The sequence below is a fragment of the Bufo gargarizans genome, chromosome 6 (assembly GCF_014858855.1).
Source record: "Bufo gargarizans isolate SCDJY-AF-19 chromosome 6, ASM1485885v1, whole genome shotgun sequence".
Lineage (NCBI taxonomy): Eukaryota > Metazoa > Chordata > Amphibia > Anura > Bufonidae > Bufo > Bufo gargarizans.
The window spans coordinates 125,407,323-125,422,617 of NC_058085.1; the positions used below are offsets into that span (position 1 = coordinate 125,407,323).

Consider the following 15,295-nt stretch of genomic DNA (forward strand, 5'->3'; position numbering starts at 1 on the left):
CCTTCTTAAATTCGGTGCAGATTTCGCTCCCACACCGAAGCGAGACAGTCTGGTAACTGCTTATGTTTTTGAATAGAAAGTATTGGCTCTTCCCATATAAGTTAGTCGGCTAATCCTTCTGAATTCAGTGGCTTTGGCTATCATAAATCGAATATTTATAGGCAGCTCAAGTGATTTCAGTATTTCTGATCAAGGCTATTGAGTAATCATGGTCACTGTTGCTTAGTGATAAATGTGTCACGTGACACGATAGCTAATGGGTTGTTGAGAAAGTTGTTACATTGTTATATTGGCGGGCTTTGCCCTCCGCCTCACTCCTCTTGGCAAATATAGCCACCGGAGAACTCACCTGCTCTCCCCTAATGTCTCTCTGGCAGTCCATATCCACCAGTTTCTTGTTGCTCCCTCCAGTGGGTCGACTCCAAGCAGGGGAGGTCATAGGTCACGCACGCCTCTGGCTCCTACAGTTCTTGCACCTTAATATTCCTGAGTCTATGGTTGCCCACTTCAGGGTATTTAAGGTACTGTGGGAGGATGTCTAAGCAATAGTATGTTTAGCTTGCTAGTTATTTGTGAAAGTGCGCTACACCATGTTCTGGTCTCCACTGCCTGTACTCTCCTGACCTTGGCTCATTTCCTGACAGTGGATTTGTGTGATCCCTTGGTGCTTTTAACAAGTGTCTCTCGACCCCCATGGGTCAGCAGCCACTTAGCAGAGACTACTTCAAGATCAAGAGGTAGCAGTCTGGTAATCCCCTAGCAGCAGAGTCCAGATCCCTGTATAGGGTGAAGACCGGGGACTACTTGTATAAAGCCATTAGAAGTGGCACCAAGTCAAATCTGTTCAGTGACAGATCTACATCTCTTTTGTTCCTGATATTATGGATCCTAAGAAGGTTAGATGGGCGTGGGGTCCCCATAAATATGCATGTAGAATCTCTTTTATGAAAGTACAAAGATTTTTTTTTTTTTTTATGGCAGTGTTGCTAAGGCTAGCTGCCTAATATGCATGTGCTATAGTGGAGTGGCTGAGCACTATGCTATGAAATCATCAACAATGTTGTAAGAATTTAGTATATTAAGGTTATAAGGCAACCATAATTTGCTTTATAAATGAATTCTTTTAATCATTGATAAATATTCAGCAGAAAGTAGATCAGCAGTAAAATAAGATAATCTGATTGTATGTACACTCATTGACAACAAACATAACGCACCAAGAAGGAGTTGTTGGAATCAAATGAAACTTCCTATGTGTGAATGTAATGATGATAAATGTAAGTAAAAATAAGAAGTTTATTGAGGGAAAACTGTACAATTGAAAGAAGGCTCCAGTATACTGTTGGGCCACATCTAGCCTGGATACAAGAGGAGATAAGATTGGGCATGGAGTATGGTATCCTGAGGCACATTTGTCCACAGATGTTGCAACTGGGCCTATAGATAATGTACATTTTATAGATAGGGGTGTGTAATGAAGGTGCCAACTGTGTCTGGATGGTGGGCAGTGAAAATGTAGGAGCTGCTTGTGCTTGGTGGTGGATCAAATCATACTCTCTACTGGTCGCCTGTCTGGGCCATCCGAAGGCTGCTTGCTGTGGTGTGTGCCTTCATGTAATCACTGCTCCTAAGACCTCCTAACAGCTAGATCAGAATAGCCTAGATGGTAGGCAGTTTGTCAAAATGACCATCCTACTTCTCTCAGTCCAATGATGTACTCTCTCTCAAAGTCTGTTAACTGGGTAAAATGTATTCAAGTGTATTATAGAGGCCTGTCTAGCAGTCAACCATATCTCACCAAGAGGAACCCTAAAGTAGCCTCTTGGAGCCTTTTTTATAGGGAAGTGGGGTAAGAATTTTTATGCCTTCTTGTGGCAAGACCCAGTGTCTAATCAGACCACACCTGTAATCATTTACACATCTGCATGTGAAATAACTGCATGCATGCTGAGTTTTGCAACAATCTGACATTTCGGTCTGGGTGCAGTAATATTTTTTTATCAATGAGTGTGCCACGTAGTTATGTTAACAACCTAGTACAGACATACAGTGAAATTCAACATGTCTACCAGCCACATTTCCAATCAATATCTAAATGACTTTCAAGATGAATGGAATCTGACTAGGAGCCATGGGTTTTAGCAGTTTTTTGAAGTGGCCTTCAAAAAGATGGGTTCTTAGTAGTTCTTGGGAGTGGAGAAACTTGGAAGTGGCAATGGAGGCTTCACTGGTTTCATTTAACACTTGGTCTGGTGAACTTGTGTGATCATTTGATGACCTTTGCAAGTTTGCTTTTGTTCTGAAACAGAAATGGAAAGTGAAAAAGTTACTGAAATTTCTTGCAGAAGTCTATCCATGTGCTATGGCTGATTAACATAACTGTATCTGTCATATTTTAACGCTGCCCACCCATGGTCCACAGTTTGACCACGAGACCATAAGAACTCGAGGTCCTGGTGCTATATCTCAAGGTATATATTTTGCAATTTGTAACTTGGTTTACAGATCCACCCACTTAAAGGTCCGTGTGTTTATGTACCTTAACGTTTATGGACACTTAAGAGAGACCAACACAACAGATGTCAAAAATACCAACATATTTCTGCCTAACTTGAAAAATATAGATGTAAACAGTTCCTCCTATTAGAAGCTCACTGAGAATGAAGTTCAGAGGAGACAAAATAAGGCTTTCAGGAGGAACTCTAATTACGGTATATGGGTTCTAGGAGTTGAAATAAACTCCTAGCCTAACTTTGCTAATAGGTAGGTGAGCACAGTATCCATTGCCTACAAAGGGATTTAGATATTGTTTTCAATCATCTTACCTTTATCAGATTGATGAATAGGAGCACTGGAGAGAGAAAGTTAAAAATCATATTATTTCAAATGAAATGCAAAGAAATGGTCTTGCCTAGCCCAAAATTAAATTAGTAATCTATCATTTACATATATACTTTGTCCTATATGTTCAAGTACAACCCCTTTATGTGTCCTTCTAGGGCATTTAGAATATTATGGATATGAATAACATGGGGTCGTTGAGACTCCATGCAACCATTACTTTTTGCAACCATTTGTTTTATTTAGTAAAATGATCGGTATACAAAATCTATTTTCAGATGGCCTATTAAATAATTCTGAATTAAATGACTTTTATCTATTAGATTGGCTAAACAGAGTACCATATTTTTTGCTCTGCAGGGCACAGGAAATGTGTGCATTGCAAGGTAGACCCATTGATATGTAATAATAATAGCTAATTTCTTCTGCAGTGGGTCAGCAAGGAAACTGCACAGATTAATGTTCAGCAAATCGAAGTTCACAAAGTGAAAATTCGATTCTCTGCGAAGCCGAATTTCCTTGTGCTTCGTGGTAACTAATCAATTTTCCCTAAAATGGTGGTAAAACATTAAAAAAAAAAAAATTATACTCACCTCATCCATTTGTTCACGAAGAGTCCTCCGCGGCCATCTTGATTGAAGATCCTGCACGAAATCTTGTGCATGGTAACGTATGACGTCACCACGCCGGCCAGCGTGATGACATAATCACGCCTCGCACAAGATTTTGCACAGGATATTCAAACAAGATGGCCGCAGCGGGCTCTTTGAAATCAAATGGATAAGGTGAGTATTTAATATTTTTTTTTTTAACAGATTGAAATCTGACAGCCCTCAATTGTCATCTCAGATGCCGCTATCAGTAATGAACGCAGCATCTGACGGATTCAATGACGGGGAAGGGGGGGTGGCACAATTGCTCACAAAGAAATGCACTTCATATGACAAAGTAATTAGTCTTAAAGCAAATTTCTTTGTGAAATTCAGCAAAGCAGCCGAATCGAAGTTTTGAGAATTTCACTCATCTCTAGAACAGATTACAGCTGGTGGCTGGGGTTCTAGTTGCAACACACCTTAATATGAAATTATCAAAGAAAACGTCTAACAAAACCGGATGTCTAAAGTGGTCCACCTCTCTAATTTGAATATGCAATATGACAGTTCCCTTGCAATGATTGCTGCCGTGATCATTAAGGATTAGGGGAACGTTGCAATGGTTGTCAGTTAATGGTTAAAATGGCCTCATTCTTAAAGAGGTTACATTTATCATGTAGCCAGAGTTAATATAAGGCACTTACTATTATTAGTGATGAGCGAGCATGCTCGGCCGAACTGCTGTTCGGCTCGAGCATCGCTATGCTTGGCAGATCCGAGTGCTCGGCCAAATAATTTGGGTGCTCGAATACAATTTTATACAATGGAAGTCAATGAGAGAACCCCAAGCACCCCCTGCTCGGAAGAGAAGAGGATGTCTAGATCATAAAAAAAGGTTAGAAATTGATGGAAACCCCATCAAAATGGTTTGGCAAGAGCATTAAGAGGATAGCTGGATGCGTCTTAGACTCCATTTATGTACGACATACAATAGACAATCACACAAAGGCTACAGTATATGCCAAAATTCCAGGTATGTACAAGCCATGGACATACCTGGTATGTTTTGTCATGTAAAAACTCATTTGCATAAACATGAGCATATGGGAAAGACATGCAAATGAGCAGAATCTCTCATGAACAGCGCCCTCTATTAGTTGCATAGTGTTAAGACAAGACTATTCGCTGAGATCATATTCGCTGTATTGCTCTACATAAATTTTTTTGAATATTCATAATATTCGAAATGAATATATAGCAATATAGCGAATATTATGTAATAATTATGTAGTAAGTCAGTGATAATATCTGACACTGGAAAAGCTGGGTAATAACTCTGCACATCGGAAGTTATTACCCAGCTTTTCCAGTGTCAGATATTATCACTGAGTTATTACCCAGCTTTCCCAGTGTCAGATATCATCCTAGTGTAGATCCCGAATATTCTAATTGTGAATTTTCATCGCAAATTTTCCATGCAAAACGCTACACTAATATTCTTGTCAGAAGACTATGAAACCAATAGATAGCGCTAATGAGTTATGAACCGCGCCCTCTGTTGGTTTCATAGTCCTCTGACAAGAATATTAGACTTGTCATAAGACTGTGAAACCAATAGAGGGCGCTGTTCATAACTCAATAGCGCCTTTTATTGGTTTTCATAGTCTTATGACCGCTGAAAAATAAGGCAAATTCTGCTCATTTGCATGTTTTTTCCCATATGTCCATGTTTTTACATAACAAAACTGTATAGAAAGATTATTAAATATTATGTTAGGACAATCTGAAAACTTTTTTTCGCCCTAATGATATTGATCTAGGTGTGCGGGTCCACGCAAGCCATCCAACAGATGCAAAATAAGCCTTCTTTCACATTGGCATTTTGGTTTCCGTTTGTGAGATCCGTTCAGGGATCTCACAAGCGGTCCAAAACGGATCAGTTTTGCCCTTAATGCATTCTGAATGGATAAGGATCCGCTCAGAATGCATCAGTTTGGCTCCGTTCTACCTTCATTCCGCTTTGGAGGAGGACACCACAACGTTGCTTGCAGCGTTGTGGTGTCCGTCTGACGAAACTGAGCCAAACAAATCTGTCCTGACACACAGTGTAAGTCATAAGGGACAGATCCATTTTCACTGAGACAATATGGCACAATAGAAAACGGATCTGTCCCCCATTAACTTTCAATAGAGTTCAAGACGGATCAGTTTTGGCTATGTTAAAGATAATACAAACGGATGTGTTCTGAATGGATGCATGCGGTTGCATTATCTGAACAGATGCGTTTGTGCCGATCTATGACGGATCCGCACCAAACGCGAGTGTGAAAGTAGCCTTACTTTGAGATTTACTGGTTCTCAGTCAGATGAGAGCTGGTTTTGAATATCTCATAGTGCACAAGGCTGCTATTGTAAGGTATGCTGGCAGTTATCTGTGTCATGGATAGATGGATGGATGGCTTGTACATACCTGGCTTTTGGCATATAGCCTTTGTGTGGTTGTATATTGTATATGTCGTACATAATAGGAGTCTAAGATGCATCCAGCTCTACCCTTGTAATGCTGTTTCCAAACCATTTTGATAGGGTTTCCATCAATTTCTAACCTTTTTTTATGAACCTGACACCCTCTTCTCTTCTGAGCAGGGGGTGCCTGGTTGTTGCCCATTGACTTCCATTATACTCGGGTTCTCGGCCGAGCACACGAATATAGTAATGTGTTCGGGTCGAACATCCGAATACTTTGGTGCTCACTCTTCACTAACTATTATGTATTTTTAGCATCCATATTGCTTCCTTTGCTGGCTATATTAATTTTTTCATCAATTATACTCTGCTTGTTTCCATGCTTATGACCACCCTACTATCCAGCAGCGGTGGCCGTGCTTGCACACTATAGAAAAAAATGCTGGACTATGCGCACTTATGTGGACCCAGCCACCAAAGAGGCCTACTCTTTTTCCCATATTGTGCAAGCACGACCACCACTACTGGATTACAGGGTGGTCATAACCATAGAAATGAGCAGTGTATAATGTGATGAAAAAATGAATTCAGCCAGCAAAGGAGGTAATATGGACAATCACAGTCCATTAGTAAGTGCCTTGTATTAAATTTGTCTACATGATAAATGCCATTTGCTGAAGAGACAACCTCTTTAAGGTGGATTTACAGAGGCAGATTATCTGACTGGCCGATTATCGGGAATGAACGTTCCTGCAAATGCTCATTCCTGACAATCTGCCCGTCTAAAGGTGCTGCTGATTACCCGATGAATGAGCAAAATGCTCGTTCATTGGGTGATCCTGTGGTCCATGCAGGCACCTAAATGATCGTTCCTGGGCAGCAAACTGTGCTGTCTAAACAGCGATCTGCTGCCCAAAAACAATGGAGCTGTATGAAGACGAGCGATCGCAATAGTGACCACTTGTCCTCATACTGTGGAGGTGATCCCGGCATGTAAATACAGTGCTTGACCTCCTTTTAAAGGGATTCTGTCACCTCGTTTTAGCTTATAGAGCTGTGGACATGCAAGTTCGGCTAGTTCGCCGCTAGCATGTCCGCAATATACCTGTCCCATAAAGCGGTGTCCTTTCATTGTGTTTAAAAAATGATTTTATAGATATGTAAATGAGCCTGAAAAGGTGCCCAAGGGGCTGTGCTAACCTTCTTGGTGCCCAGCCATGCCCCCCTGTGAAGTCCAGCACCGCCTGCGTCCTCCGAATCTCCTCCTTGCTCACAGTTAGATCGCCGTAATCTCGCGATGCGCGAGCTCGCGCATGTGCAGTGCCGGTATAGTGTTCCTTCCCTGTGCTGGCATCAGCCTCAGGGAAGGAACTGCGCATGCGCACGCTCGCGTATTGCGAGATTACGGCGATCTAACTTTGTGAGCAAGGAGGAGATTCGGAGGACGCAGGCGGTGCTGGGCTCCTTCACAGGGGGGCATGGCTGGGCACCAAGAAGGTTAGTACAGCCCCTTGGGCTCCTTATCAGGCTCATTTACATATCTATAAAATCATTTTTTAAACACAATAAAAGCACACAGCGCTATGGGACAGGTATATTGGGGACATGCTAGCGGCAATCTAGCTGTGCATGTCCGCAGCTCTATAGGCTAAAACGAGGTGACAGAATCCCTTTAATGACCAGGTGACTGTCAGGAAGGAACATTTCTTTCCCAACTATCTGCTGCTGCTTGGCTTCTGCAAATGCACCTTTAGAAGGGATTATCTAGATAACCCTTTTAACTCCACACACATGCAATGTACAGTATTTATAAAAATTTTGAGTATTTTTTTTTCAGCCTTACATTTTCACATGCTGCATTTCATGCCCTTCTAGAAGATGCTTGTATGTGGCAATTTCCATTTCCAGATGGTTCTTCTGGTCCATAAGCTGTTTGTATGCAATATTTTGTTGCTCCAGATCAAAGCGTATCTGTGCCAGTTCAGACTCTACATTATTGATCAGGCCTTGTAACTGGGCAAGTTGGGAGCCATAAGTAGATTCAGTCTCAATCAGGGATTCCTCAAGAGCAAATTTCTGAAAAAAAAGTGCAGCATTTAGACTTTTTCTGATCACTTGAAAGCCTGTCACATTTGTTGTCTTGCGGAAGCTATATGGAAAATTATGTCAATCACAAAAACGTTAGCAGGAGAGGAGAGGCTTAAGGGTATATGGTAGGACTTACCAGTATTGAGGTATGGCTAAAAATATGAGGGAGTGACCTTCTCCCTGTGAGAGATGCTTATACATATCTCCCAACTTTTTAGAAGATCAAAGAGGGACAATTTCGGTTAACTGTGTGAAAGTTCAATTTTCCTGGCATATTTATACGCTTCAATAGTTTTCTTTTACACAATGGAGCAAAAATATCTGAATGTAGACATTTCTAAAATCCAAATTTTATTTAATAATTAAATAATATATATGACAGGCTCTAATATACAGGAAGAGGAACCAGACAAGTATTTTCTGGATCAATATTGTAAATGTAATAATGCAACTCTATACCTCAGATCAAAAAGATGGAAGGTCTGGGTTATCCCTCCTGTAGGAATGTTACCAAGGATTGGGGTGCATGTTGAGTGGTAATTATGCAACGTGTCGGTGGTGGTAGCATGTGTTGTATGTGTAATTGGTGAGTGTGTGGCATGTATCTTACAGCATGTGTCAGTGGTGACTATGTGGCATGTGTCCAACCTGTGAATGACAAAATGACAATAGGCACATAGCGGGTCATTTATCATTTGAGCTTGTTTTTGTGTCAGTTTTAAGTGTGACTTTGCTTTGCGTGCCAGCACCAAATTTATGAAATGGCGCACCTTAATATATCTGGAGTCTGGAGTTCAATGTGGTTTACAAAATTAAGTGTAAAAGCACAGGGTTGCAACTTTTTGGTGACACACATAGTAAGTGAGCCATAATCCATTTCTAATCTCACTTTTAGTTCTTAAATACAAGATGTTGCAGAAAATGTCGCATTTGCCATGACTTGCGACTTTTTTAGACCACAAAACTGATGTATCTGATTTGATAAATGTACCCCATAATGTCCTAGTTTGTAATTCTAGTAGACATTGGATAATATCCAGTTCTCACTAATACTTGATCATTAAGGCATACCATGCTTAGTTGACTCTGAAGTTCTATTTCTAAAGTTTGCATATTACGCTTCAACTCCAGGAGGTCACCAGAAACTGACTGCAGCTGTTCTGCCCCAGAAATCATCTCTCTATTCAGTTCTTCACTCTGCAATAACATAGAAAGACAAGAAGGACATAAGAAAAACATGAGAGGAGAGGGCCAGTGGTGTAACTTGAAGCTCCTGGGCTACAAAGCTAATTCTTTAACAAGGTCCTTGACCTAATGTGCCATTCACACCACTTCTTATGTGGTAGAGGGGCCTTTGGGCTCCCAAAGATACCTAGGCCTGGATGGGACTGCTTCTTGTGCACACACCCCACTTCCCCCCCATAGCTACATCCTGGAAAGAGTGAAATATGTCATAACTGCTTATTAAATCAAAGAATGAAATGAATATGTTGCTAAAATATTTTATTTTTCCATTAGGGCAGAACGATCATTGTTACAGGTGAGGCTGTACTATACAGTAGGCTGTCGGGCATGTTAGTAGTTGTAGTTTTGCAACAGCTGGTACGCCACTGGTTGAAGACTACTATGGAAAGAAGGTCTCTTGTCTTATCACTGGGTCAGACTATGGTTTTATCTATCAGTCTTATTTTGCACCAGAAATCAAGCAGAAATCTGTTTGCTCTGGTTGGCTGCTATGTACATATAAGCACAAGCCCAGCAGCATTTTACAGGAAGGTAGTTTATAATGTCATGATTCCCTTACAGATAGAATTTAATTAGCAAGCATACCAGGTAAACATACTGTATCAAACATATACTAAGAAACATAAGCATCACTTGGAAAGAAGACTATAGAAAAAATGTTAATAGCAGCACAACGAAAAAAAGAAACCTTTCTTGTGGTGGTGCCAGCCGTTTTGGGAGCCCCCTTGGATGCGTCATATATAAAAAACCGCAGCACTCACTTGTCTTCAATTATGCAGGATTTATTCACCAACAAAAATGCGACGTTTCGACTGTCATGGTCTTTCTCAAGCAACCTTGCTTGAGAAAGACCATGACGGTCGAAACGTTGCATTTTTGTTGGTGAATAAATCCTGCATAATTGAAGACAAGTGAGTGCTGCGGTTTTTCATATTGGAAAGAAGACTGACATTTGACTTTTTTGTTACCCTTGCAAGAAAGATCTCTTCAACTTCTCGTAGATTTCTTTCCATCAAATGTTCATACTGTTTGCGGATCTCTGACAGCACACTGTTCAGATCCACACATGGAGCAGCATTCACTTCAACATTGACCCTGGCACCCAGCTGTGTACGTAGGCAGTTTACTTCCTGTAAAAACAACCCAATCAGTAATATAAATAAATCTACAGCAATAAAATCTATGTCCTTGAGGAAAGTAATGTACATCTGCTATAAAATGCAACTCAAATGTTCTAGCTTTCCTCTGAAAACAAAAGACCAAGATGGCTGACAGCCTCATAAACACAGACACCAGTTTGCAAAAAAAACTTAAACTTATGCCAGAGGCAACCTTAACTGTCCCTCTTTTACTCAGAACTACATGTTACCTCCTCATGATTCTTCTTCAGTTCTTGAAGCTCCTCCTGAAGACTGTTAACAGTCATCTGTAGGTCACATGTCTCCGTGTTAAGACTTTCTAAAACTCTTCGCAGACCATTAATATCAGACTCAATGTTTTTTCGTAGACTCATATCCAGCTCAAACCTGAAAGAATAGAGAAATAAAGCCACTATCTATAATCAATGCTGCTGATTACTAAAGGATACCTACCACATTGAACACACATATTGGCCTTAGTATTTCAATGGATGGTCTTATTCAATTCCTTGCATATGTGTATATAGACAAATATCGATGAGTAGGACCCCCTACTGGAGTAGTAAGCCCAGAATCAGCAGGCATTAAAATGAATAAAATAGTATACATACTTACACTGTAGTTACATAGAATTTTCCAACTAAGCTCATATGCTAAGCTAGTCTTACTCTATAAAATGTTACCACAGAATGGACAATATGGTCAACAAGACATGTTCCCTTAAGGGAAAAATCATATCATCTCATCTTAATAGATATTCTTAACTTACTTATTCCTTAGGTCAGCCGCAGCCATTTTGGCATTGTCCATGTCCAAGAACACTTTGGCATTTTCCACATAGGCTGCAGGGAGCTATAGAAAAGAAACATAGACAGAGCTATATAAATCTAAATGTTGCATGTAAAGCTAGGTTCATATGTGTGGCAAATTTTCCTGTTCCGGTGTAGGAACCAGAAAACCGAAAAGAAATATAAGCATCAGCCCCCAAGATCCCCGATGGTCCCTATAATGAGGTCCGTTGCGTTTCTGTTACAGTTTCCATGATTCTGCCAAAGAAAAAACACCACTGCATGCATTTTATCTGCATTTTTGCATGAATCTGTGATGGAGACTCCTAACAGAACTGCCACCTTTCTAAGCCTACCCTGATAAGAGACTGTTGTTTCAAAATAAAATATTATATGAAATTCTATATTCTCAACCATCAGAAAATGTGTGGAGGGGCAATTAGGTTGTTCTAGTTCAAGTTCTACAAAAGAACTTCATGGACCAGGCTTCATCTTATCTCATCTATAAATCCAAACCCGTCAAATCTCATGTATAAAGCCAGACTACAGTTGTTTGCCAGACTGTAGAACAACAACAATGTAGAATACAACTACCCTCCCCTAGAAAACTACAAGTGTTTGTATATGCTTTTAAGTGTTCCTGCTGTCTAAGTTGAATATACAGGACATAGTAATATCATACAGCTGGTATAGAAAAACCCTAAAAACTATGGATTAATACCAAATCAGATGTTTACCTAAATGACTTTAACATTCTGATGTCTGAGGTAATACCCTTAACAATTTCTACCTAAACATAGCATAAACTGCAAGAAAGTCATGGTGGCTCTATGGCTAACAATTTTGCCTTTAAGCACTGCAGTCCTGGACTCAAATCTGACCAAGACAACATCTGCATGGAGGTTACAGTATATGTTATCCCTGTGTTTGAGTGGGTTTCCTTGAAATATATGTGTATATGTGTTTGTGTCCACACTCCCAGTAGGTTAACTTGCATTCAATGAAATTGACCCTAATTTGTTCTTCTAAGATAGTGAAATTACATGGTCAGTGCCACTGGAGACAGGGACTGATGAATGATGACTATCTTTGCACAGCTATGCAGAATGTGTTAGTGCTAAATAAGCAAAAGGAAATAAATAGAGACAGGGGGTGTAAATTATGATATTACCTGTTTCTGGAGGTTTTGAATGGTGCTGAAGTAATTGCCACAGTCAGGCAGACCATCAGACTGGTTCTTTTCATACCATTGTCGAATATTCCTCTCCAGTTGACTATTTTCTTGCTCCAAGGAGCATACTTTTTCCATATATGAAGCCAACCGGTTGTTTAGTAGCTGCATGGTTTCCTTTTCATTGAAACATAAAAGGCCATCATACCTTAACATGTTGTGAGCCCCATGGTTGCCATGGTGATTTCCATTGGTATAAAAATTTGAAATTCCAGAGTTCCAGCCTTGAGTGAAGTGTCTGGAGATGCTAATGCCACTTCCACCTGATCCTCCATGGACACTGGGAGCTCTGAAATGACCTCTATGGCGAACCTGGTGGCTTGCCCCATGGTGGGAGCTACTGGATGTTGTCTGATGAACAGGTACATTTTGAGTTGATGCTTGCCGAATTCCCTGGGAGGATCCAGATTTAACCTGATTTATGTTCTGTGTCATGGTAGAGCTAGAATAGTATCTACTATAGATAGAGGGACAAGTTATGCTGTAGCTTGAGCTGTGAAATTAAATTGATCTTTGCTGGTGAAGAAGCTTTTATAAAGCATGAAAGATGTTGTAAAACAAATATTATTGTTATGAATCCCTAAAAAGCCTTCCGTCAGTGTGAAATATAGTTGAAGAGTCATTGATGAAAGGGTGGTTATTCATTGTGATGGTGCACTTTGACACACCTCGAATATATGACTGGTTAACAAACTCTGGTAGTCATGGGCTATCTAGTCACAACATAATATGATCATCCAATACACTTTTCATGAGACTTTAATTTACATACCATTCATATGAAGAAACATCTACATTTAAAACCCACTAGTAAATGTGACAAATATATCACAATAACTAAATACACATAAAATAGTCATTTTCTTTATAGGTGGAAAATAACATTGACTCATGCTTTATCTACACGTTTTGGAATAAACAGTATGACTTTGTACTACACAAATTAACTAAATATAACAGGAAGTGATGAGAAAATCAATTGGAAACTAATCAAATTACTCCTAAAGTTCCTAAAACTTTAATTGAATCTGAAATGTTTGTGATTCAGTTTGGTTAAATTGCTCAAAATAGTGTCCTCCATTTTACAGATCAGAACACAGCACAGCAGGGAAGGTGAATAAGGAGGATCACATGATCCTCTGGCACGGTGGCTGGTGGGCTTGCACATAACGTCTTGCTTAGTCCATATATAATGTTTGCATCTATTGTGTTAGTGCATTATTTTCACTGATTTCTTTCTTATAAATGTTGCAATGTACATCTGCATATTTAGTTATGATATCATGCAGAATGTTTTGTATCTTTTTCTGTGTTTTTTGTAAATGTATGTGCCTAAAGGAGTGGCACCTTCAAGTGTGAATGCGCTCCTATTATCTGGGGAGTAGCATTCTTGTGCACTTTTTGCCCACCTGTCCCACAGGCAACTTTGATTAGGTGGTACATATAGATGTGCGTGATCCTCCTCTCATTGGTTGCTTGATGCACACAGCGGTAACTAGGAGCAGCACACTATATAACGGCATAGCGTAGATATGGCAGGCACAGATATGTTTTAATCAAAATATATTGTCTGAGAGTCTCAGATTTTATCGTATCAGAGTGTAAGCTTAGGGGGGCTTATCTGCTCTGGATCCTGCTTACATAAGCTTGGTGGCACAGAAATGTTCAAGATTGGTGGGGCAAGGCAGGGAGAAAGTACTGCTTTGGTAAAAACCCCAACGTGGCAGGTGGAATGATGAACTTCCTAAAAAAGCACCCCGCAGCTGCTGCGGCAAAAAATTCCAAGATGGCGATGGTGGCATGTAATGGGCCACATCCCAAAGACACTGATTCCCCCAAGGGACATTATTTGTTGTTTCTTAAATTTTCAGGTCAAGAAAATGGTCTTTAGTGCAGCTAAAACTGCAACCTCAGTTTCTCTGGGAGCAGTGGCGTACTAAGGGGGGACCTGGGCATTATAACTATAAAGGGGACACAATGGGGATTATTACTATGAAGGGGGCACAATGGGTATTATTACTGTGAAGGGGCACACAGAGGGCATAACAACTGTGAAAGGGGCACAGAGAGGGCACAATGTGAGCATGACTATTGTGAGGGGGCACACATCTGTACAAAACTATTGTAAAGATTATACAATGAGGGTAATACTACTGTGAGGGGGTACAAGTATTGGGTGGGGGGCCAAAGAAAGAACCCGCCCCGGGTGCTAAACACCCTAGGCACGCCACTGTCTGGGAGACATCCCCATTGCTATTTTCTAAGATCTCTCACCTGCCACATATTACAAAAGAGACGTGCGCTTAAACCTCTGACAAAAGAAAAACCTCTGGTACCGTTCTAGCCGATATAAACCTCTGACAGATCTCCTACGAGCCAAAAAAGATCCCATATAGATGGACCTTTCCATTTGGCCTTACTTTCTTGTTCTCTGGTCCACGCATGGCGGTTTCCTCTTTTTCAGACCTGCAAGATGCCTATACTTATATGGATATCTCCCCCTTGGATATTGAAAGCTGGGATACTGTCAAAGATCTCTCATCGCTTCCAGATCTCCCAAGGTCCATCCCATGGGAAAAGGTGACCACTCCAAAGCAACAGAGGCACAAGAGGCGCAGAGAAGGACTGACTTCAAAGAGGATCTCCTAGATGAATGCTTAGGACTTTGGGAACCCTCCAGTTTGTTTCTACCTCATCCAACAATAGATATGCCTATCTAACAATTTAAACACCGTCAATTATGGTTTGATAACCCCTTTTCTTTACCTCCCCCCTCTCTTCTCCCTACCTACCCTTCCTGCCTATCCATCCCTTGGACACCTTTGACACTAATTTGTACCATAACATTGTATTGATGTTTAACCTTCTAGGCCATATCTTTATCTAGATCCAGTTATGAGCAGG

At 40.5% G+C, this 15,295-nt stretch overlaps 1 protein-coding gene across 1 annotated transcript; it reads right to left on the reverse strand.

The window, feature by feature from the left end:
• Positions 1–2,091: 2,091 nt before the first annotated feature.
• On the reverse strand, positions 2,092–12,826 carry LOC122942036 (keratin, type I cytoskeletal 19-like). The gene is made up of 7 exons (XM_044299529.1): positions 12,332–12,826; positions 11,142–11,224; positions 10,603–10,759; positions 10,202–10,363; positions 9,060–9,185; positions 7,744–7,976; positions 2,092–2,299 (listed from the first exon to the last, which is right to left on the reverse strand). The coding sequence occupies exons 1-7, from the start codon at positions 12,824–12,826 to the stop codon at positions 2,092–2,094; spliced, it is 1,464 nt and encodes a 487-aa protein (XP_044155464.1).
• Between the last annotated feature and the right edge of the window lie 2,469 nt (positions 12,827–15,295).

Excerpts from the sequence above, each read along its gene's own strand:
- LOC122942036 (XM_044299529.1), bottom strand. The coding sequence starts at position 12,826 with ATGACACAGAACATAAATCAGGTTAAATCTGGATCCTCCCAGGGAATT. Across the intron at positions 11,225-12,331 it reads TTCAAAACCTCCAGAAACAG|CTCCCTGCAGCCTATGTGGA; the intron begins GTAATATCATAA and ends TCTTTTCTATAG. Across the intron at positions 10,364-10,602 it reads TGAAGAAGAATCATGAGGAG|GAAGTAAACTGCCTACGTAC; the intron begins GTAACATGTAGT and ends TTGTTTTTACAG.